Here is a 22,832-nt window from a genome sequence, read left to right as displayed (position 1 = left end):
TTATTTTATGTATCTAAAGTTTAATTTTTCGTTAATTCGAAGCTTTGTTTTTTTTCAGTAATCAACAATATTATTTAGCAATTTTCACTTTTTGTCAGCAATCAACATTAATTTTTTGCAAGTTTTTATAATTCCATGATTTCATTTTACCATTAATTCGATAAGTATAATTTTTTTCCCATTAATCCACAAAGCCAAACTATTGACGTTAATCCATAGCCTAGTATTTTTTCATTGATCCCTTATGGCCTAATTATTTTCACTAATCAACAGTATTTTTTTTTCATTAATACACAAAACATAACTATTTCCATTAATCCAAAGACTAGTTATTGTTTTAATCCACAAAGTCTAACTATTTCCTCTAATCCACAGCCTGGTTATATTTCAGTAATTCAGTCTAATTATTTCCATTCATCCACAGAAGTTTTTTTTTATTAATCCACAAATTATTACTTTTATCTTTAATCCACAGCCTTTACTTATTTTATAATGACAATAAACTTCAAAGTATTAGTCAGACCAACCATGTTATTCGTATTTTTTCGTTATCTTGTGTTTCCGCACGCAACGCTTGAGGTCATGAAGGCTCAGCAGAACAAGCAAATAAAAGGAAAACTAACGAGAAAATTCACCTGATGTCTTATGACAATAACAAAAGAAAAACAAATATAATTCATATTTCAAACTAACCTTTTTTTGTCGTCATAATATAGTCTTGTAATTCTTGGGATGTCCCGAAACACCACACAGCAAAACAACCAAATGGAAGGAAAACGAGCGAGAAACTCTAACGTCTTTTCGCAATGACAAAAAAAAAAAACTAACCTTTTTCTGTTTTACTGATGTCTTGTACTCTCGGCGCGTCCTGAGGCACCACACAACACGTGAGGTCTAGTTTCCTCGCGGCAGGAAGTGGGAAGGAAGGAAAATGACGCGACACTTCCACTAAAATCTCTGCACAATGACATTAAACACCAAATTATCACTCAAAGCAACCCTTTTTTCCGTGTTTCCGTGTGGTCCTGATATTCTTGGCGCGCCTTGAAGCACCATACAACACTTAAACGATGGTGTAAAAGCAATGAAACACATAAACATAGGAAACCAAGAGAAAATTTTGACACTGACCCGCCCTCCACACCTTCAACGCGCGCACTGGCTGTGATTGACGTCACGGTCACGGCTGCCCGAGTAATGACAGATTCGGGGACGTCTAAATTGTTGTATATTTTCGTAGAAGTTATCGCAATCAAGGAGAGAGTCTTTTTTATTGATACAGTAATTATAGCCTATTATTACACATATAGTAAGAATATATGAATGCCTATAGCTGGAATAGCCTCACATTTAAAAAAAATGGTTACAAAAGTCTTGCCATCTCGACGCTAAAACATCCCAGTCATTATAATCAGGGCTAATATATTTTCTTTAGCAGTATGCGGTTACATTGTAAAAAGTCTGAACATCTAATGCAAAGGTATTTTTATTCCATGCTTATCAAGGCAAGAGTGGGCTTCCCAAATAAATTTGGTTCTCCTAGATATGTAGATGAGGGGCACACTCTTCAGAGGAAGAAAAAGAACTCGCTAAGGAAGTTTCCTATTATTATCTAGAGTTCTAGACCCTAGAGCTTGAAAGTCGTGTACTCACAGCTTCGAGGGTTGATAACACTGCTTACCCACGACAATGCTGCACCGTTTGGTCTTTTCCTTGTTATACCTAGTCTCTTGTTTGTACCCGAATCACTCGACAACTCGAAAAGGACGAAGTGATCTAAAAACTGACTATGTTATAAAAGGCAAACCTAGCAGCCCTCCCGCAGGTGCAGGGGGAAGGGAGGATGTGGCCGGGCAGGAGCCGACGTAAGCGGCGCCGTCGTCAGTAGCTACAGTGCCTGGCGGCGGGGGCAAGGAAAGGAGCTGTGGCTGTAATAATGCAGAGCTGTTACATTACCACGTATCAATGAATTTCAATAATAAAAAAAAATATTGTCCGAGCAACTAAAACGTTTTTATTATTAAATATCAAATATAATACATTTTGAGTGATATTATTTCAACACGATGGAGTGAAACATAACTTTACAAATTAATATTAATTACGAGTATGTTCTCGTACCGGTAGTAACGTCCATAGCACAAATTTCTAAACTGTAATATTTGTGTTATAATTATTACACGCCTAGCAGCGCCCCTGCCGTCAAGGATGAACACCACTCCGTGCAAACAATATACACAAAAGATTTTGTTGAACTAAAAAAAGGAAAAAAAATCATTTTGATTACGTCTGAAAATACATACATATGTGTACCAGTACATATTACCTTATATTCACACTTAACAAATAGACTAAAGCATACAGACTGAAATTAAACAAGTTTCGTATATATATATATATATATATATATATATATATATATATATATATATATATATATATATATATATATATATATATATATTTGTGTGTGTGTGTGTGTGTGTGTGTGTGTGTGTTCTGTTTTATTAACTTTTTATTCTCTCTTTGAGTGTAGTGTATGGTATTCTTTTGAAATAACACTGAAGAAAAGACAATACTGTTACTCATTCATATATTTACTTTGTTTGAAGCCTTAACATGTGTGTGTGTGTGTGAGAGAGAGAGAGAGAGAGAGAGAGAGAGAGAGAGAGAGAGAGATGGGATCTTGACAGTTTACACACAAAACTGAAAATACTTCTCAGGTCATCATCATTTACAAGCGGGGAAGAGGCGACCCGGAAACCACAAGTCCTCCCTTTCTCTTCTCGTCCTTTCCTCCCTCCTTCCCTCCGTTGCGTCGTGTTTGTCTCGTGTGCGAGGAAGAGGAGACGGAAGAAAAGGAGGAAGAGAAGACACACACGCTCACTCCTCCTCACATATTCTCGCTTCATTGTCTGCAAAATAAAGTCGTTCTTCTGTTTAAACCACGAAGAAAGTAAAGCTTGGGGAAGGTTAAAAAGAGAGTCGATCCAGACGGGGTGAGGACGAATGGTCCCGCATTTTTGTGTGGAGGGTTCCGGATGGTTCCCTGTAGACGGTACTCTATAGGTGCTCGCCCGTGTGTACCCCGCCAGACCTTCCTGCCCCTCCCTGCCCTGCCCACCTTGTCTCCTCTCTTCTCTTCATTCCTCTCTTGCTCACCCTCCCTGTCAGTCTTTCTCTCACCCCCATCCTTTCTCCCTCAGTGAGCTGCCCTGCTATCCCTCCCTGCTATCTCCCCTTGGCCAACGCCTCATTTCTCCATTTCTTTACTCTCATTGCTCATTATTTATCAATAGGAAATGAGCAGTGTGTGTGTGTGTGTGTGTGTGTATAAGTGTGTGTGTGTGTGTGTGTGTGTGTGTGTGTGTGTGTGTGTGTGTGTGTGTGTGTGTGTGTGTGTGTGTGTGTGTGTGTGTGTGTGTGTGCGTGCGTGCGTGCGTGCCACAGTCGTCCAGATCTAGACTCCCCCTTCTTCAGTTTTAACTCCGAGCTAAACCGAACTAACCGAACTCAACCGGCGAAAACCGAGGTATAGTCCTGAACGTCAACACACAAACGGTATGGTAAGACAGAGCAATGGCTCCCCCACACACCACCCCACTCCTCGTGCTGACGAAGGAGCGCATCGACACGCTGGTGGCCCAGCACAAGCAGGTGCTGGGGCGCGGCGCCTCGTGCACGGTGTACCTGGTGGAGGTCGGCGGCGCCCAGTGCTGCCTCAAGGTGGCAAGGGAGCAGCGCCTCGCCGCCATGTTCCGCAGGGAGTTTGACATCCTGCTGGACCTGGACGGCGCGGCGGGCGCCCCCAAGGCCTTGGGCACCAGCTTTGGGTTTCCCGCCATGCTCACCACCTTCTGCGGCCAGAACACCTTCTGCGACCTGCACAACCTCGCTCAAAGCGACACGGACAAACTGGCGGCCTTCGTGGCGCTGGCCCGGGATGTGCAGCAGCTCCACGCCTGCGGCTACACCCACAACGACATCAAGCCCGACAACGTCGTGGTGCGCCAAGGCGCCAAAGGCCGCCTGCAGGTGTCCCTCATCGACTACGGCTTGGCCAAGAGATTCGGCACAGGGCTCTGCATCGCGCGCAGGCATACGCACCGCACGCCCTGGATGGCCCCTGAGCTGCTCCGCGGCGCGCCCTGCTCGCCCCCCGTGGACGTGTTCTCCCTCGGCTACGTCCTGAGGGGCATCCTGGCCACGTGCCACACGCAATACCCCGGCCTGGAGGTGCTGGCCGACAGAGCCATGAGAGCCAACCCTGCACAGCGGCCCTCGGCGGCCCGCATCATCAAGACAGTCAAGGAGTACACGGGACAGACGTCCAGGAAGGCGGCCTTTGTCCGGCGTGTTCGCAAGGCCTTCTCCTGCCTCTTCCCGCGCCGCCGCCATTACTAAGGCGGCAGACAAGCCAGGATTTATTTTCCCAACGGTTGAAGAGTTTTACCAGCCCAGTTGTTTCTTTTGGAGCCAGTTACTCAACACCCATCAAGGGTTGAGGAATACACTCCCTAACTGATTTAATTACCTACTATTCTATTATCTACTTATCCATTTATCTATCTAAATGTCTATCTATCTACCTATCTATCTAATTTGTGTATATTAATCAACTCTATCCATCCATCTATCTTTTTATATACATATTTTACTCTCTCTCTCTCTCTCTCTCTCTCTCTCTCTCTCTCTCTCTCTCTCTCTCTCTCTCTCTCTCTCTCTCTCTCTCTCTCTCTCTCTCTCTCTCTCTCTCTCTCTCTCTCTCTCTCTCTCTCTCTCTCTCTCTCTCTCTCTCTCTCTCTCTCTCTCTCTCTCTCTCTCTCTCTCTCTCTCTCTCTCTCTCATTTCTGGTCACGCTACATGTACACCATTTCACCGCCTCACTCACCTACAGTAATCATCACCTCGCTTTAACAATCCGTCACCTCGCCACATTACACTGCAGAGGCATCTCATTTGGCATGCATCTCTCTATTTCTCCATTTATTATTACGTACATTAATTACCTATCATTGAATCTTTCTAATTATTTTTTAAGAGTAAAGGAGGCAGCTCAAGATCAAAAAACAAAATCAGCAACATAAAAAGCCCGCTAGACGCTGCTCCAACAAAAGGAAACAGAACGAGAGGCCAAAAGAGAAGTCAATTTAGCGTGGAGAGGTGTCAAGAAACTCTCCTCTTGATAGAGTTCAAGTCGCAGTCAGGGGGAAATACTGACGAAGGAAGGCTGTTCCAGATTATACCAGTGGAAGGGATAAAAGAATGAGGATGCTTAACTCTTGTATAAGTGATATGGATAGTATAGGGATGAGTCAGAGCAGAAAGTCGTGTGCAGCGGGGCCGCCGGAGGGGGGCGGTATGCAGTTTGCAAGCTCATAAGAGCAGTGATTATGAACATTGATAAAAGATAGAAAAAGAAGCAACACCCGGAAGTCCTCATGGTCTTCTTCAAAGCACGGGCGGCCTTTTCCAAAATGGGGTCTCCGAATGTCATCCCGTTGTCACGTGTATGTGGTGACTACGTCTGTTATTGAGATATTTTGGGAAGTCATTTTGGTAACGGACCGACTTGACAGGCAAACAGAAAGACAGACGGACAAACAGACAAACAGATGGACAAAGACGAAAACATTATTTTTATATCTATCTATTTATCTATCTATCTATCTATCTATCTACCTATCTATCTATCTCTATCCTTACTATTATCATTAATTATATTATTATTATTATTATTATTATTATTATTATTATTATTATTATTATTATTATTATTATTATTATTATTATTATTATTATTATTATTATTATTATTATTATTATTATTATTATTATTATTATTATTATTATTATTATTATTATTATTATTATTATTATTATTATTATTATTATTATTATTATTATTATTATTATTATTATTATTATTATTATTATAGTATTATTATCATATTCTCCTCAGTACGCAGAAATGGGCGATAATAATAGTGATAATAACGACAACAACAGCAGCAACAGCAACAACAACAATATGAGGCTGAGTATCGATGCTGCGTCTCCAGCTTTGAGTCCCATTTGTGTTGCGCGTCGAATGGCTCGCTGGTAAAGGCAACCGCTGTATTGATGACCGCCCCTACAAACCTATTACATCGACGCAACCATAACCAAAGTTGCCAGATTGTCTTACTCAGCCTCTTATATTTACCGACTTCCGACCCCAAAACTGCCTCGTAGACCCCAATAAGGAGATTCACTCATAATTATCGTTAAAACAGTTAATTCCTGATGTTTCTTGGCAATAGTTAGGCGTCAGAAACCGGTAAATACTATGCTCTGAGTACGACAATCTGGCAAAGGTGACCATGACTACGCTGACTGCTCCCCGTAGTGTACAGCTTTCGACCCCCCTCCCCCCATCCCCACCCCCCACAGCACCTTCTAGCTCCGGGGCGAGGGGTGAGGACATGCATGGCTCCGTGTGAATGTTTTGTACAAATTGTTATCACTGGGCCAGCCCTGAGCTGCCTCCCTTGCACTTTTCTGGGTCATTGGCTGGGGGCAAGTTTATAGTGTGGGAGCCTGCATGGGTCAGTGTGGATGTATTCAAATAACACCTGAATGCAGTAGTGGGCGGTGATTGCTCTGGGTCACTGACTGAAGGAAAGTTTGTGGTGTGAGAAACCTGAATCTGACAGTGTGGTGTGTGATCAAAATAACCTGAGTACAGTAGTTGACTGTGGTATTAAGTGTGCGGTATTTCATGTGTTCGTGAAATTCCAGTTTTCAATATAAAATTTGAGTTGCACCAAATATTATAACATTTTACGTGGTCAATAAACTATCTAACTTTACACAAATTGCTATTCCTACACTAGACAATATGCCTCTTCACAATGGTCCTTAGTAGTGTAACTGACTTCCCAAAAAGACGTTAAATTGATATAAATTATTATCTCAAAGTTTAAGCCTTCAGTTCATCGTTGTTTTGACGTGACTCAAACGGGTTAACCAAAGGAAGACAGTATCGCGACCATTGTGTGGCGGGCGGCGCTGGGCCGTGACCCGTGGTGACCTCCCATTCCGGGGGTCAGATATCAGCATTGTAAGTGACCAGCGGGGCCCCAGATATGTCTCAAGAGGGGATGGGGGAGAGGGGAGGCGAGGGGAAGGGAAGGGAGCAGCAACGGGAAGTATACACTTGTCTTTGAAGGAGAGAAGAAAGAGGAAGAGAGAATCACCAATTGCCGCAGCTTTCATTATTTTCTGTTTTATCCAGAAAATTAGTACGTCTGTGTTGATTGCTGATTACATTACTGACCACTTTATTTCAGTAACAATCTTTAATACTGGAAATTTTTGTATGGCTCAGTGAGGAGGTTGGTAAGGTGATGCAGGTGAGAATTTGTAGATCCATGTCACATCAAATGACTTACACGCCACGTTATTCGACTGCTTGATTATCGCATTAACACCTCGTTTTTAACACAACAACCAATAAAATTATTTGTATAGACCCGGTGAGAGGCATTGGGCAGGAGGCCAAAGGAGCAGTTGGCAATTCTAGATATTCTGGAAAGGAAAGAAAAACAATAAATGATCGGCAGGAAACATAGAAAATTACTTTGGCGTGTCTGACAAGAAATCACACTCCATTTTATGCTGTATTATTATTGTAGCTGTGAGGATGATTGGTCCCGCATTTTTGTGTGGAGGGTCCCGGACTGTTCCCTGCAGACGGTACTCTGTAGGTGTTCGCCCGTGTGTACTCTACCAGACCTCCCTGCCCCTCCCTGCCCTGCCCACCTTGTCTCCTCTCTTCTCTTCATTCCTCTCTTGCTCACCCTCCCTGTCAGTCTTTCTCTCACCCCTATCCTTTCTCCCTCAGTGTGCTGCCCTGCTATCCCTCCCTGTTATCTCCCCTTGGCCAACGCCTCATTTCTCCATTTCTTTACTCTCATTGTTCATTATTTATCAATAGGAAATGAGCTGTGCGTGTGTGTGTGTGTGTGTGTGTGTGTGTGTGTGTGTGTGTGTGTGTGTGTGTGTGTGTGTGTGTGTCTGTGTGTGTGTGTCTGTGTGTGTGTGTGTGTGTGTGTGTGTGTGTGTGTGTGTGTGTGTGTGTGTCTGTGTGTGTGTGTGTGTGTGTGTGTGTGTCTGTGTCTGTGTGTGTGTGTGTGTGTGTGTGTGTGTGTGTGTGTGTGTGTGTGTGTGTGTGTGTGTGTTTATGTGTGCGTGCGTGCGTGCGTGCCACAGTCGTCCAGATCTGGACTCCCCCTTTTTCCGTTTTAACTCCGAGCTAAACCGAACTAACCGAACTCAACCGGCGAAAACCGAGGTATAGTCCTGAACGTCAACACACAAACGGTATGGTAAGACAGAGCAATGGCTCCCCCACACACCACCCCCCTCCTCGTGCTGACGAAGGAGCGCATCGACACGCTGGTGGCCCAGCACAAGCAGGTGCTGGGGCGCGGCGCCTCGTGCACGGTGTACCTGGTGGAGGTCGGCGGCGCCCAGTGCTGCCTCAAGGTGGCAAGGGAGCAGCGCCTCGCCGCCATGTTCCGCAGGGAGTTTGACATCCTGCTGGACCTGGACGGCGCGGCGGGCGCCCCCAAGGCCTTGGGCACCAGCTTTGGGTTTCCCGCCATGCTCACCACCTTCTGCGGCCAGAACACCTTCTGCGACCTGCACAACCTCGCTCAAAGCGACACGGACAAACTGGCGGCCTTCGTGGCGCTGGCCCGGGATGTGCAGCAGCTCCACGCCTGCGGCTACACCCACAACGACATCAAGCCCGACAACGTCGTGGTGCGCCAAGGCGCCAAAGGCCGCCTGCAGGTGTCCCTCATCGACTACGGCTTGGCCAAGAGATTCGGCACAGGTCTCTGCATCGCGCGCAGGCATACGCACCGCACGCCCTGGATGGCCCCTGAGCTGCTCCGCGGCGCGCCCTGCTCGCCCCCCGTGGACGTGTTCTCCCTCGGCTACGTCCTGAGGCGCATCCTGGCCACGTGCCACACGCAATACCCCGGCCTGGAGGTGCTGGCCGACAGAGCCATGAGAGCCAACCCTGCACAGCGGCCCTCGGCGGCCCGCATCATCAAGACAGTCAAGGAGTACACGGGACAGACGTCCAGGAAGGAGGCCTTTGTCCGGCGTGTTCGCAAGGCCTTCTCCTGCCTCTTCCCGCGCCGCCGCCATTACTAAGGCGGCAGACAAGCCAGGATTTCTTTTCCTAACGGTTGAAGAGTTTTACCAGTTCAGTTGTTTCTTTTGGAGCAAGTTACTCAACACCCATCAAGGGTTGAGGAATACACTCCCCTGAGTCATTACTAAGGCGGCAGACAAGCCAGGATTTCTTTTCCCAACGGTTGAAGAGTTTTACCAGTTCAGTTGTTTCTTTTGGAGCCAGTTACTCAACACCCGTCAAGGGTTGAGGAATACACTCCCCTGAGGTATCACTAAGGCGGCAGACTAGCCAAGATCTCTTTTCCCGACGGTTGAAGAGTTTTACCAGTTCAGTTGTTTCTTTTGGAGCCAGTTACTCAACACCCGTCAAGGGTTGAGGAATACACTCCCTAACTGACTTAATTACCTACTATTCTATTATCTACTTATCCATCTATCAATATATTTATATTTCTACCTATTTATTAACCTGTATATCCATTTATCTATCTACATATGTATTTAACTATCTTTCTGTTCAACTCTCTCTCTCTCTCTCTCTCTCTCTCTCTCTCTCTCTCTCTCTCTCTCTCTCTCTCTCTCTCTCTCTCTCTCTCTCTCTCTCTCTCTCTCTCTCTCTCTCTCTCTCTCTCTCTCTCTCTCTCTCTCTCTCTCTCTCTCTCTCTCTCTCTCTCTCTCTCTCTCTCTCTCTCTCTCTCTCTCTCTCTCTCTCTCTCTCTCTCTCTCTCTCTCTCTCTCTCTCTCTCTCTCTCTCTCTCTCTCTCTCTCTCTCTCTCTCTCTCTCTCTCTCTCTCTCTCTCTCTCATTGCTGGCCAGGCTACATGTACACCATTTCACCGCCTCACTCACCTACATCCGTCATTACCTCACTTCAACAGGCCGTCACCTCGCCTCATTACATTGCAGAGGTATCTCATTTGTCATTCATCCATCTATCTATCTGTCCATCTGTTATTAAATACGTTAAGAGAGAATCACCATTTGCCGCAGCTTTCATTATTTTCTGTTTTATCCAGAAAATTAGTACGTCTGTGTTGATTGCTGTTTACATTACTGACCACTTTATTTCAGTAACAATCTTTAATACTGGAAATTTTTGTATGGCTCAGTGAGGAAGTTGGTAAGGTGATGCAGGTGAGAATTTGTAGATTCATGTCACATCAAATGACTTACACGCCACGTTATTCGACTGCTTGATTATCGCATTAACACCTCGTTTTTAACACAACAACCAATAAAATTATTTGTATAGACCCGGTGAGAGGCATTGGGCAGGAGGCCAAAGGAGCAGTTGGCAATTCTAGATATTCTGGAAAGGAAAGAAAAACAATAAATGATCGGCAGGAAACAGAAAATTACTTTGGCTGACAAGAAATTACACTCCATTTTATGCTGCATAATTATTGTAGCTGTGAGGATGATTGGTCCCGCATTTTTGTGTGGAAGGTCCCGGACTGTTCCCTGCAGACGGTACTCTATAGGTGTTCGCCCGTGTGAACCCTGCCAGACCTCCCTGCCCCTCCCTGCCCTGCCCACCTTTTCTCCTCTCTTCTCTTCATTCCTTTCTTGCTCACCTTCCATGTCAGTCTTTCTCTCACCCCCATCCTTTCTCCCTCAGTGTGCTGCCCTGCTATCCCTCCCTGCTATCTCCCCTTGGCCAACCCCTCATTTCTCCATTTCTTTATTCTCATTGTTCATTATTTATCAATAGGAAATGAGCTGTGCGTGTGTATGTGTGTGTGTGTGTGTGTGTGTGTGTGTGTGTGTGTGTGTGTGTGTGTGTGTGTGTGTGTGTGTGTGTGTGTGTGTGTGTGTCTGTGTGTGTGTGTGTGTGTGTGTGTGTGTGTGTGTGTGTGTGTGTGTGTGTGTGTGTGTGTGTGTGTGTGTGTGTGTGTGTGTGTGTGTGTGTGTGTGTGTGTGTGTGTGTGTGTGTGTGTGTGTGTGTGTGTGTGTGTGTGTGTCTGTGTGTGTGTGTGTGTGTGTGTGTGTGTGTGTGTGTGTGTGTGTGTGTGTGTGTGTGTGTGTGTGTGTGTGTGTGTGTGTGTGTGTGTGTGTGTGTGTGTGTGTGTGTGTGTGTGTAAGTAAACATGGCAATGGCACAGCTGAGCTTCCCGACAGACATGGATTATATTATTTTATTTAATGTTTACATTGGCACAAAATTACCTATATTATTAACTAACGTATAGAACAATAAGAATAATTATAATAATATGTTGCTGAGAATAACAATAACAATATCAATTATAATAATAATAATAATAATAATAATAATAATAATAATAATAATAATAATAATAATAATAATAATAATAATGAACATTACACTTGTGAAACTAAGTTCATACCACACACTACAATTGATTACTACTTTGACAATTATATAAATAAGTTTTCACAGATTTTTTAAAAATGGATAAATTTATATGATTGAGAAGAGTCTTAATATGTAGAGGCAATGAATTCCACATTTGGGGACCTGAGTATAATATACTGTGCTTAAAGAGAGAAGTTCTGAACTGTGGACATATGTGGACATATGTGTGTGTGTGTGTGTGTGTGTGTGTGTGTGTGTGTGTGTGTGTGTGTGTGTGTGTGTGTGTGTGTGTGTGTGTGTGTGTGTGTGTGTGTGTGTGTGTGTGTGTGTGTGTGTGTGTCTGTGTGTGTGTGTGTGTGTGTCTGTGTGTGTGTGTGTGTGTGTGTGTGTGTGTGTGTGTGTGTGTGTGTGTGTGTGTGTGTGTGTGTGTGTGTGTGTGTGTGTGTGTGTGTGTGTCTGTGTGTGTGTGTCAGTGTGTGTCAGTGTGTGTGTGTGTGTGTGTGTGTGTGTGCGTGCGTGCGTGCCACAGTCGTCCAGATCTAGACTCCCCCTTTTTCAGTTTTAACTCCGAGCTAAACCGAACTAACCGAACTCAACCGGCGAAAACCGAGGTATAGTCCTGAACGTCAACACTCATACGGTATGGTAAGACAGAGCAATGGCTCCCCCACACACCACCCCCCTCCTCGTGCTGACGAAGCGCATCGACACGCTGGTGGCTAACACAAGCAGGTGCTGGGGCGCGGCGCCTCGTGCACGGTGTACCTGGTGGAGGTCGGCGGCGCCCAGTGCTGCCTCAAGGTGGCAAGGGAGCAGCGCCTCGCCGCCATGTTCCGCAGGGAGTTTGACATCCTGCTGGACCTGGACGGCGCGGCGGGCGCCCCCAATGCCTTGGGCACCAGCTTTGGGTTTCCCGCCATGCTCACCACCTTCTGCGGCCAGAACACCTTCTGCGGCCAGAACACCTTCTGCGACCTGCACAACCTCGCTCAAAGCGACACGGACAAACTGGCGGCCTTCGTGGCGCTGGCCCGGGATGTGCAGCAGCTCCACGCCTGCGGCTACACCCACAACGACATCAAGCCCGACAACGTCGTGGTGCGCCAAGGCGCCAAAGGCCGCCTGCAGGTGTCCCTCATCGACTACGGCTTGGCCAAGAGATTCGGCACAGGTCTCTGCATCGCGCGCAGGCATACGCACTGCACGCCCTGGATGGCCCCTGAGCTGCTCCGCGGCGCGCCCTGCTCGCCCCCCGTGGACGTGTTCTCCTTCGGCTACGTCCTGAGGCGCATCCTGGACACGTGCCACACGCAATACCCCGGCCTGGAGGTGCTGGCCGACAGAGCCATGAGAGCCAACCCTGCACAGCGGCCCTCGGCGGCCCGCATCATCAAGACAGTCAAGGAGTACACGGGACAGACGTCCAGGAAGGAGGCCTTTGTCCGGCGTGTTCGCAAGGCCTTCTCCTGCCTCTTCCCGCGCCGCCGCCATTACTAAGGCGGCAGACAAGCCAGGATTTCTTTTCCTAACGGTTGAAGAGTTTTACCAGTTCAGTTGTTTCTTTAGGAGCAAGTTACTCAACACCCATAAAGGGTTGAGGAATACTCTCCCCTGAGTCATTACTAAGGCGGCAGACAAGCCAGGATTTATTTTCCCAACGGTTGAAGAGTTTTACTAGTTCAGTTGTTTCTTTTGGAGCCAGTTACTCAACACCCAGCAAGGGTTGAGGAATACTCTCCCCTGGGGTATCACTAAGGCGGCAGACAAGCCAGGATTTCTTTTCCTAACGGTTGAAGAGTTTTACTAGTTCAGTTGTTTCTTTTGGAGCCAGTTACTCAACACCCATCAAGGGTTGAGGAATACACTCCCTAACTGGTTTAATTACCTACTATTCTATTATCTACTTATCCATCTATCAATATATTTATATTTCTACCTATTTATTAACCTGTATATCCATCTATCTATCTATCTACATATGTATTTAACTATCTTTCTGTTCAACTCTCTCTCTCTCTCTCTCTCTCTCTCTCTCTCTCTCTCTCTCTCTCTCTCTCTCTCTCTCTCTCTCTCTCTCTCTCTCTCTCTCTCTCTCTCTCTCTCTCTCTCTCTCTCTCTCTCTCTCTCTCTCTCTCTCTCTCTCTCTCTCTCTCTCTCTCTCTCTCTCTCTCTCTCTCTCTCTCTCTCTCTCTCTCTCTCTCTCTCTCTCTCTCTCTCTCTCTCTCTCTCTCTCTCTCTCTCTCTCTCTCTCTCTCTCTCTCTCTCTCTCTCTCTCTCTCTCTCTCTCTCTCTCTCTCTCTCTCTCTCTCTCTCTCTCTCTCTCTCTCTCTCTCTCTCTCTCTCTCTCTCTCTCTCTCTCTCTCTCTCTCTCTCTCTCTCTCTCTCTCTCTCTCTCTCTCTCTCTCTCTCTCTCTCTCTCTCTCTCTCTCTCTCTCTCTCTCTCTCTCTCTCTCTCTCTCTCTCTCTCTCTCTCTCTCTCTCTCTCTCTCTCTCTCTCTCTCTCTCTCTCTCTCTCTCTCTCTCTCTCTCTCTCTCTCTCTCTCTCTCTCTCTCTCTCTCTCTCTCTCTCTCTCTCTCTCTCTCTCTCTCTCTCTCTCTCTCTCTCTCTCTCTCTCTCTCTCTCTCTCTCTCTCTCTCTCTCTCTCTCTCTCTCTCTCTCTCTCTCTCTCTCTCCTCTCTCTCTCTCTCTCTCTCTCTCTCTCTCTCTCTCTCTCTCTCTCTCTCTCTCTCTCTCTCTCTCTCTCTCTCTCTCTCTCTCTCTCTCTCTCTCTCTCTCTCTCTCTCTCTCTCTCTCTCTCTCTCTCTCTCTCTCTCTCTCTCTCTCTCTCTCTCTCTCTCTCTCTCTCTCTCTCTCTCTCTCTCTGTCGCACACACACACACACACACACACACATGGCAACATTGATTAGCCAGGTATCTGGATGCTCGCTACTCTGAAGATCATTATGGAGAGACAGGTGAACACACGTGCCACAGAGCCACTCGCTAGCTGGCTCTCGTACTACCTGTAGATACTGACCAGGTGCAGCTGGGAAAGGAACGGACTGAAACTAAAAGGAAAAACTCATACAAAAGAAAAAAAAAAAGGAAAGTGATTTGAAAGAATGGACATAAGGGAAAGGACAAACTCTAGAAGTGATATTTATTTTCGTTGCTGTCAGTGTATTCCTGGAAAGTAAGAAAATGGGATATCTCATGAACTACTGGAGTTCATATATTATAGTTTTGTACTAGTTAACAAAGCCTGAAAAAGAAAACAAGGAAAATTATACACTCAAAATCCACACAGCCATCATGTACGGGGTATTGGGCGCACTTGACGGTCGGGCGCCTATGCAGCCAAGGCCAATCCAGAAGAAAAAGGCGCCGCCACGAAGGCATCGTTGCAAAAAGTGCGGCTCTTGGTGTCTGGACGTGTGCGACAGAACAAAAACGTCCCTCCTGGTTCTTGGCGCCACTCTGGGTCTTCCCGCTTTCTACATGACCCTTTTCCTTCTCCTGAGCCCCGGCCTGTCTACACTGGCGGCGCACTTCCACCCCGCCATCTGCACCGTCGCCTCCTCCGTGGTCTTGGAGGGAAACAAAAACTGTACATGGAGTTCCTGCCGCCAAGGTTGCACCGCCGTGGAGATGTTCAGGTGTTGGCAGGTGTTTGTCATCGCACAGGTGGCCCACGAGAACCAGACCTCAGGGAATGGTAGTGAGCTGGTTAGCCCTTCCCCTCCACCTCCTCGTCCTACCTTACTTGAGAACCAAATAAGTGTGGAGCAGGTAAACAGCACCTCAGGGAATGTTAGTAATCTGGTGAACTCCTCCTCTCCATCACCTCGTACTACTTTATCTGCTTTCATTAAGAGCCAATCAGGTGTGAAACAGGTAAACAACCACGCCTCAAGGAATGGTAGGGGTCAGGTTAACCATTCTCCGTCACCCCATCCTACCTCACCTGATTTAATTAAGGGTCAGGCAGGTGTAAAACAGGTTAATAAACTCGTTAATTTGGCCATATCACCTGTTCATTCATCTTCTTCGCCCAGCTCGACAAGCAACCAATCAGTGACTCAGATAAACTTGATCACACCACCTGTGCCTTCACCTGTATCACCCAGCTGGGCAAGGAACCAATCAGGGACGCAGGTGAAGGTGGAAGAAGGTAAGCGAACCCTGTCTGCAGAATCACACATCTCACCCACCAACCAATCTGAAGAGACGCTAGTAAAAGTGAAGGAAGGTAACAACGTCTTACCTGCAAACTCATCTATCTTCCTCTTCTCCAAGGCCAACAAATTAAGGGAGGAAAAGGTGATGGGATTTGTGGGTCACCTGACATCTACATTTGTCATCCCATCTTCCCCTCCTTCCACGAGTACCCTATCAGGAGAGAGACAGGTGAGAAGAAGTGGAATTAATCTTACCTCACCTGTCCCCTCACCCACCTCACCCATCTTCCCAAAGCATCAATCAGAGAGACAGGTAAGGGGTGGTGAGAGTACCCCTACACTTTTACCTGCTCCTCCTACCCAATCATGGACTCACTCAGGTGATATTCGGGTAAAAAGTAATAGAGACAGACTCGTTTCACCTGTCCCTTTACCTGCTCTGTCCACCTTCCCTACGAACCAATCAAACCGGCAGGTAAAGGGTAGTGGGAGAGCCCTTACACCTGTGCACTCTACCCCAGCGACACTCTTATATGCAATTCAGGTGAAGGGGAATGAGAGCGACCTTCATACACCTGTTACCTTGAAGGACAAATCAGAAGAACAGATGGGGGCAAATAGACTCAACCTTACCCCACCTTCCTTAACCACCTTGACGAATGTATCAGTTCAGGTGAAGACAAATAGAGCCAACCTTACTTCACCTTACTTATTTACCTTGAAGAATAAATCAGAGGAGCAGATGAAAACAAACAGAGCCAACCTTACCTCCCCTTCTCCCTCACCTACCTCTTCCACCTTGCTAAATCAATTAAAGGAAGAACGGGGTGAAGGGAAGAGCATTAGCCTTATCACACCTTCAACCTCACCTACCTGGAAGAGTCAATCAGGTGGAGAGCAGGTGAACGAGGATGCAATTAACTTTTCCTTACCTTCCCCATCACCCAGAAAGCAGACCAACAAAGAGAAAAGGATGGAAGAGGAGAAGATTGAGAAGGGAAAGGAAGAGGAAGAGGCGGAAAATGTAAAGATTGAGGAGGACAAAGAAAAGGACTGGGAGGTGAAGGATAAGGAAAGTATGACTGAGGAGGATGAGGGGAAGGCAAAGGGAAAGGACAAGACTGAGGAGTACCAAACCGAAAGACGCCAAGAAGCCACAAACGAACTCTCCATCACCAACATGGATATCTTGCTTCTGAAGGAGACCGGGACGCTGACGAGGCTGCAAGTGAACGTTGAAGGGTGCGGCTACCTGTCCTGCGAGGCGTGGTGGGAGCGGCACGGGCGTCTGGGCAGCACCTACGCCTGCTACCTGAGTGCTGACGGCCGCGTTGCTGTCCCTGATGTCAACCTGAAGGCGGCGGCGACCAAGGTAGTGCTGGGAATGCTGCCTTTGATTCTGATGACGGTGGCCATTGTTGTTCTCTCCATCCTATACTGCCCCAAGAAGAGGATCCGCAGCCACAAATCACATCAGAATGGGTTTCAACTCCATAATGAGCAACAAGGGAGATTCCACCTCAACAATAGGCAGCAGAAGCGAATCCAGCCCTTCAAACACACACATGGGGCCAAGTGGGAACAAGCGCGCGACCTTATTCTCCACCAGACTGGCAGAAAACTTGGGAAACCTCTGAAGTTTGACCCCATCCTCGTGAAAGCCGCCCTGGCCAAGACGCACTGCCAGGTAGCGCCCAGTGACCTAGAGAAGGACTGAAAGAAGAAGAAAAGGACTAACAACACAATGAAGGCAGTTATAGCGACTAGAAAGTAGGTCAAGAGAACGGGAAGAAGGAGGACTGATGTATTGTATAAGTGAAGACAGACGAAGATGACGGGAAGAAAAAAGACTGATAGAGATGGAGTTGGTTAGGATCTAGAAACCTGGCCAAGAAGAAGAGTAGCTGACTGACTAAGATGGAACCAGGTAGTCTAGAAACCTGGCCAAAAAACAAAAGAAAATGAGGGACTGGCTGACTTAGAAGGCGGAGTTAGGAAGAGCCGAAAAACTCTCCCTGTAGGACGGAAAGGATAAAGAACTGTCATCTATACACTGTTCAGAATTGCTTCGAAAATTAGTATAAATTCTAGACTTACTGTACATTCTGCACCAAACGTTTCTATTCACAACCTCCCTTTCACCATGTTCTGCTAGGTAAATTCTAGACTCTTCTATTTCAAGCAACAAATACTAAAGAATTTTATATAATGTGCTAAACTAATTCTGGGCAAATTCTCGATAAAGTCTGGATAAATTTTGGCATGTTCTGCTAGGTAAATTCTAGACTCTTCTATTTCAAGCAACAAATACTTGAGAATTTTATATCATGTGCTAAACTAATTCTGGATAAATTCTCGATAAAGTCTGGATAAATTTTGGACTTTGATATGATGTACTTAGTAAATTCCATTCCGTTCTTTTCGTATCGTGTTAAGAGTAAATTTCAAGCAGAACCTCAAACCTCTTCACGTACCAAATAAAAACTGACACAACCTTTTCTTTCCTTCCAAACCTTCATTTTCTCTGCAGGTCGAGTACTGAGACGCCTCTTTAAACTGAAGTGACCTCTCTTGGAAACTCATTGACGCTTGGAGGGCTTTTGTTTCCTGTTTTATTTTATGCCCCTGAACTGTTTCCTTAGAAGTAACAAAATAAAAGATACTCTGAAGGGACAAGTACTTCCATAGATGTAAAAAAAGGAAAGGATACTCTGAAGGAATAAATAACAGCCAGAGGGACGATGTAGCCCTTTTATTGACCTCGAGCATAAAGGCACGATATTGACCTCTTAATTGGCCTCAAAAACCCAGTTTCTCCACCAATCAACTCGACACAATCTTTCAAACACCTATCCACTGTTCTTCGACAACACCCAGCTGTCACCTTCTTCAACACTAAATATCCTCGGTCTATCCTTAGCTCAAAAACTCAGCTGGAAACTTCATATTTCCTCTCTCGCTAAATCAGCTTCCTCGAGGTTGAGCGTTCTGTATCGTCTCCGCCAGTTCTTCTCCCCCGCACAGTTGCTATCCATATGTAGGGGCCTTGTCCGCCCTCGTATGGAGTATGCATCGCACTTGTGGGGAGGCTCCACTCACACAGCTCTTCTGGACAGAGTGGAGTCTAAGGCTCTTCGTCTCATCAGCTCTCCTCCTCTTACTGAAAGCCTTCTACCTCTTAAATTCCGCCGCTATGTTGCTTCTCTTTCTATCTCCTATCGATATTTTCATGCTGACTGCTCTTCTGAACTTGCTAATTGCATGCCTCCCCCCCTCCCGCGGCCCCGCTGCACACGACTTTCTACTCATGCTCATCCCTATATTGTCCAAACCCCTTATGCAAAAGTTAACCAGCATCTCCATTCTTTCATCCCCTTCACTGGTAAACTCTGGAGCAGTCTTCCTTCGTCTGTATTTCCTCCTGCCTATGACTTGATCTCTTTCAAGAAGAGTGTACCAAGACACCTCTTTACCCGAAACTGACCTCTCTTTTGGCTACTCTTTACTTCTTACTTCTGTGGGAGCGGCTAATAGTGGGCAATTTTTTTGTACACTTTTTGTTGCCCTTGAGCCGCATCCTTTGATGTAAAAAAAATCACACTTAAAGGCCTTTGTTTATGCCCTTGAGCTGTGTCCATAGATATAAAAAAAAGGGTACTCTGAAGGGATAAATAATAGACGAGGGGACGACGTAGCCCTTTTATTAACCTTTATAATGATCGTCAGGACCCTCGAAAGGACCAGCAATCTCGTGACGTCACACCGGAGCCACGCCCACCACGCCCCGCCCCCCGTCAGTCCACCCTCGGCAGCGGTGCGGGGCGGAGGTGAGGGAGGGGTGGAAGCCGTCGGGATGAACATAACTGACCGTCTCACTTTACCTCACACACACACTGGCGATGCTGGATGGCGAAATAAAGACAAAATAGGATGAATTCACTAAACATATCCACTGCTTGCATGCCTGGTACGATAATTCTTGAGGTACGGTATTCTTGAAGTACGATAGCCTTCCGGTAGGCACGATAGTCGCCCCGAGCAGCCGTCAGGAGGGTGGTGGGGGGCTAGTTGGTGTCCGTTTGTCGAGGGGGTCATACACGTTCTCCGTCAGAGTCCCAAGGGCAGCGTGGGATCCCGGGAAGACGTGACGACTCTCTAGGACTCCCGCAAGGTAAGGATGAAGGATGTGAAGGGATCGAAAAAGGAGCGAGAAACGGGGAAGGAAATAAATAAAACCAGAATATAATGCTTTGATAGTGGTAGGGAAGAAGAGGAAGGAAACAGTTTAGTGATGGAAAAAGAGGAAGAAAAACTTAACTAACTATTACGTAATCTATCGTGGTCGTCTCGAAATGCTGCGTTCACTGAGTCGGTGTTCATAATGCTTCGAACGGTGTGTTTGAAAGATTCGACCTGGACTCAGATCTACTTCAACAAAAACTACTTAATTAATGAATGAAAACTCCAACCCCCAATAAGTGAAGCAGTGAATCGTTCCAAGAAAAACAACGAATTAGTTAAAAAAAAACACAAATCAAAACAAAACATCGACTTCTACTCTACCGCCCAAAAGTGCTTCGGTCAGAGCTTCGGGTTCGGGTTTGTGTGAAGCGTCTCGTCAGCGGTGTGTCGATCCTGGGAGGCGTCGAGGGCAAGATAGTGTTTTCCCAGCCACAGTGTCGACAGGAATGACCCGAAATCCTAGCAAAACCTTCCTGAACATGACCATTATTGACCCGATGACCTTGTGGGTGACTCGTTAATTGATTTTGTTGTTGTTAATTTAAGTTTGACCAACCACTATAGGAACCAAGGTCACCGCCCCCCCTCATGACTCCCCAGCCGAAGGGGGGCGGTGACCCATGACCTCTCTCCAGTCAGGTCACGCAGGAAGGTCACAGGATCCGGATCACAGCCTAGACACCCCAGCCCTCGACTCTCCTTCTCTCAACCCTCAGCCCCCCACTCCTTCACCCCCCCCCCCATCCCTTCTTGTTTGTGTGTGCGTCTGTGCGTGTGTTTGTTTTTATGTGTGATAGTCTGTGTGTGTTTTTCCTGTTGTGTTTTTATTAGTTCACTCACGCCACTTTTCGTAATCTAACTTATTCATAGCATTCGTACTTGATGTTCATTTGTCCTCTTCCTCCTTGCCTTCCTTTCCAGAGTCAAGCGTCAACAACCACCTCTTCCAGAACTCGTATGTCTGTTACCGCGATCTCGTTTTAATTCTCGTTTATTCCCATTTATTCACTCACTGTTATCCTATTTCTCCCTTTTCAAATCATTAAGCAAAGTCTTAACGTTATCTTTCACAGCATTTTTTTTCCTTTGAGTCAATTTCAGTACTGAGTTAGGACGACTAGGAAGAAAAAGTCAAGGAGGTGGGAAGAGGAAGGAGGAGGAAGAGTGGACGGAGAGGTTATATGCTGCCAGGAGGGTATTGTTATAACACTCTTCTGAAATTATAATGCTGCTGCCGCTTCTGCTTCTACTGCTGTTGATATGCTGCCGTTATGCTGCTCGGTTTGATAATGTTAAGGAAAGGGTTTGGTGGTGGTGGTGGTTGTCGTGGTTTTGTTGTTGTTAGTGTTGTTGTTGTGTTAGGGTTTACGGGAGAGAGAGTGAGACGGTGTTACAGTAATTACGCTGTTAAAACGACGTACTTTCACACACACACACACACACACACACACACACACACACCACTGATATGGATCGCGTCATGTGTATGTGTATGCACGTGTACACGCTATATAAGGGAGGAGAGAGATAGAGAGGGATAGAGAGAGCAAGAGATAGATCGACACACGCACACAGATATACACACACACACATACACACACACACGCAAGCTCTGAATGTGTGCGTGGGCTACAGAATCACTAAGAAGCTTCTGTGTACGACAAAGAGTTTATTCCAATCCTCTACATGGATTCTAAAGCAAATACACGACACAGCCAGAGGAAAATAATAGTCCCCCATCTTGAAATGTTGTCACGGTCGTTTTCTATGCGTGTCTGGCAAAAGAAATGCAAGATAATTGAAAGAAAACGAACTGGGGGAGAGAGAATATGTCTATGGTTACCTAATAATAATCCTAATAACCTGGCCATAAAGGAAATGTAGATAAATAAAATAAATCAATAAACTTTGTAGCATCCAGACAAGAGCCAGATTAATATAGTGATGTGTTAGTGCTATTTTATGGTTCACTTATCATCGTCATCATCAGCTTTCTGAGGACTTGGTTATTCTTATCTTAACGAATGCTCAAGGAAAAGACAGTGAGATAAACTTTGCTCTCAGTGACGGGAAGCAAGAAAATAAGAATAATAAAAGGAAGAGGAAAGGAGAATCTGTACAAAATTAACGCAATGTTGATCAAATTCGGAAAGATAAAAGAGGAAAACGAAAGAAGGACGATATTAAGCAAGCTCTCCATCAAAGAAAATGAGGAGAGGAAATACAGAAAACAGGAAGAGGGAGATGAAAAGGAAGCGGAGAAAAGAACTATCAAAGAGGAATGAAAGAAAGAGAGAATATGATACGAAAGAAATAATCGAAAGAGGAGTAAGAGAATCATACAACACAAGAAACCGATACAAAGGCGAAAGAAAGAAAAAAAACGGGAAGAAGAATCAAGGGGAGAGACCTAGACGCTTAGTTTGCGGTGACGGTTTCCTTCACTACGCTAGACAAACTAAGAGAGCTTCATAATAAGAATAAAGGAAAAGAAAAAAGATACGAAACGGTAGTAATAGAGTGAAGAAGAAAACGAAGCAAGGGCAAAAAGGAAAAAGAAAACGGAAGGAGTTTAGGGGAGACCTAGGCATTTAGTTGGTGGTGACCGTCTCCTTGACCACGACAGTCTCGCCGCTGGGCAGGGTGGTGGTCTGGCTGGTGACGAGCGTGCGGTGCTTGGCCCTGATCATGCACAGGTTGCTCTCAGCCACCTCGGCCCTCTCCTCGGCGGCCTCCAGCTCCCTCTGGAACCTGCGCACGCGGGTCAGGTTTGTCGAGGACACGGACTCCTGCGCCGCGGCAAAGAGAGAGAGGGTTAGGACACTGCACGGTGACATAGAGATTATAATACTCGTTTTTATCCACGATGTTATTTGTTGTTTAGGAGAAGGGGGAATAGTAATACATGGATTCTTGCACCGCAG

At 46.0% G+C, this 22,832-nt stretch overlaps 3 protein-coding genes and 1 long non-coding RNA gene across 7 annotated transcripts in view; 3 read left to right on the top strand and 1 right to left on the bottom strand.

The window, feature by feature from the left end:
- Positions 1–2,681: 2,681 nt before the first annotated feature.
- Positions 2,682–13,064, top strand: LOC127006611 (serine/threonine-protein kinase PkaB-like). Of its 2 annotated transcripts, none has more exons than XM_050876709.1 (2): positions 2,682–4,236; positions 12,836–13,064. In XM_050876709.1, exons 1-2 carry the CDS (start codon positions 3,580–3,582, stop codon positions 13,001–13,003), a joined length of 825 nt encoding a protein of 274 aa, XP_050732666.1. In that variant the 5' UTR covers positions 2,682–3,579; the 3' UTR covers positions 13,004–13,064. The 2 variants fall into 2 exon arrangements, with proteins under 2 accessions (XP_050732666.1, XP_050732667.1); XM_050876710.1 differs by lacking the exon at positions 12,836–13,064 and adding an exon at positions 9,040–9,587.
- A 1,577-nt stretch (positions 13,065–14,641) lies between these two features.
- On the top strand, positions 14,642–17,751 carry LOC127006836 (uncharacterized). Its single transcript, XM_050877191.1, has 2 exons — positions 14,642–15,214; positions 16,727–17,751. The coding sequence occupies exons 1-2, from the start codon at positions 14,801–14,803 to the stop codon at positions 17,381–17,383; spliced, it is 1,071 nt and encodes a 356-aa protein (XP_050733148.1). The 5' UTR covers positions 14,642–14,800; the 3' UTR covers positions 17,384–17,751.
- Positions 17,752–18,409: 658 nt separating this feature from the next.
- LOC127006613 (uncharacterized) lies at positions 18,410–21,369 on the top strand. The gene is made up of 2 exons (XR_007759676.1): positions 18,410–20,480; positions 20,548–21,369. It is a non-coding gene; the product is annotated as an uncharacterized LOC127006613 (long non-coding RNA).
- The window catches only part of LOC127006606 (paramyosin, long form-like), a 68,564-nt gene continuing 65,083 nt past the window's right edge, over positions 19,352–22,832 (bottom strand). For 2 of the 3 annotated variants that reach the window (XM_050876697.1, XM_050876695.1), the window contains exon 17: positions 19,352–22,697. In XM_050876697.1, coding sequence (XP_050732654.1) covers positions 22,500–22,697 — 198 coding nt within the window. In that variant the 3' untranslated portion in view covers positions 19,352–22,499. The remainder of the gene's footprint in view (positions 22,698–22,832) is intronic. The other variant, XM_050876696.1, reaches the window with a different exon arrangement.

Source organism: Eriocheir sinensis, chromosome 33, assembly GCF_024679095.1.
Source record: "Eriocheir sinensis breed Jianghai 21 chromosome 33, ASM2467909v1, whole genome shotgun sequence".
Classification (NCBI taxonomy): domain Eukaryota; kingdom Metazoa; phylum Arthropoda; class Malacostraca; order Decapoda; family Varunidae; genus Eriocheir; species Eriocheir sinensis.
This window is presented reverse-complemented; position numbering and strand designations above follow the sequence as displayed.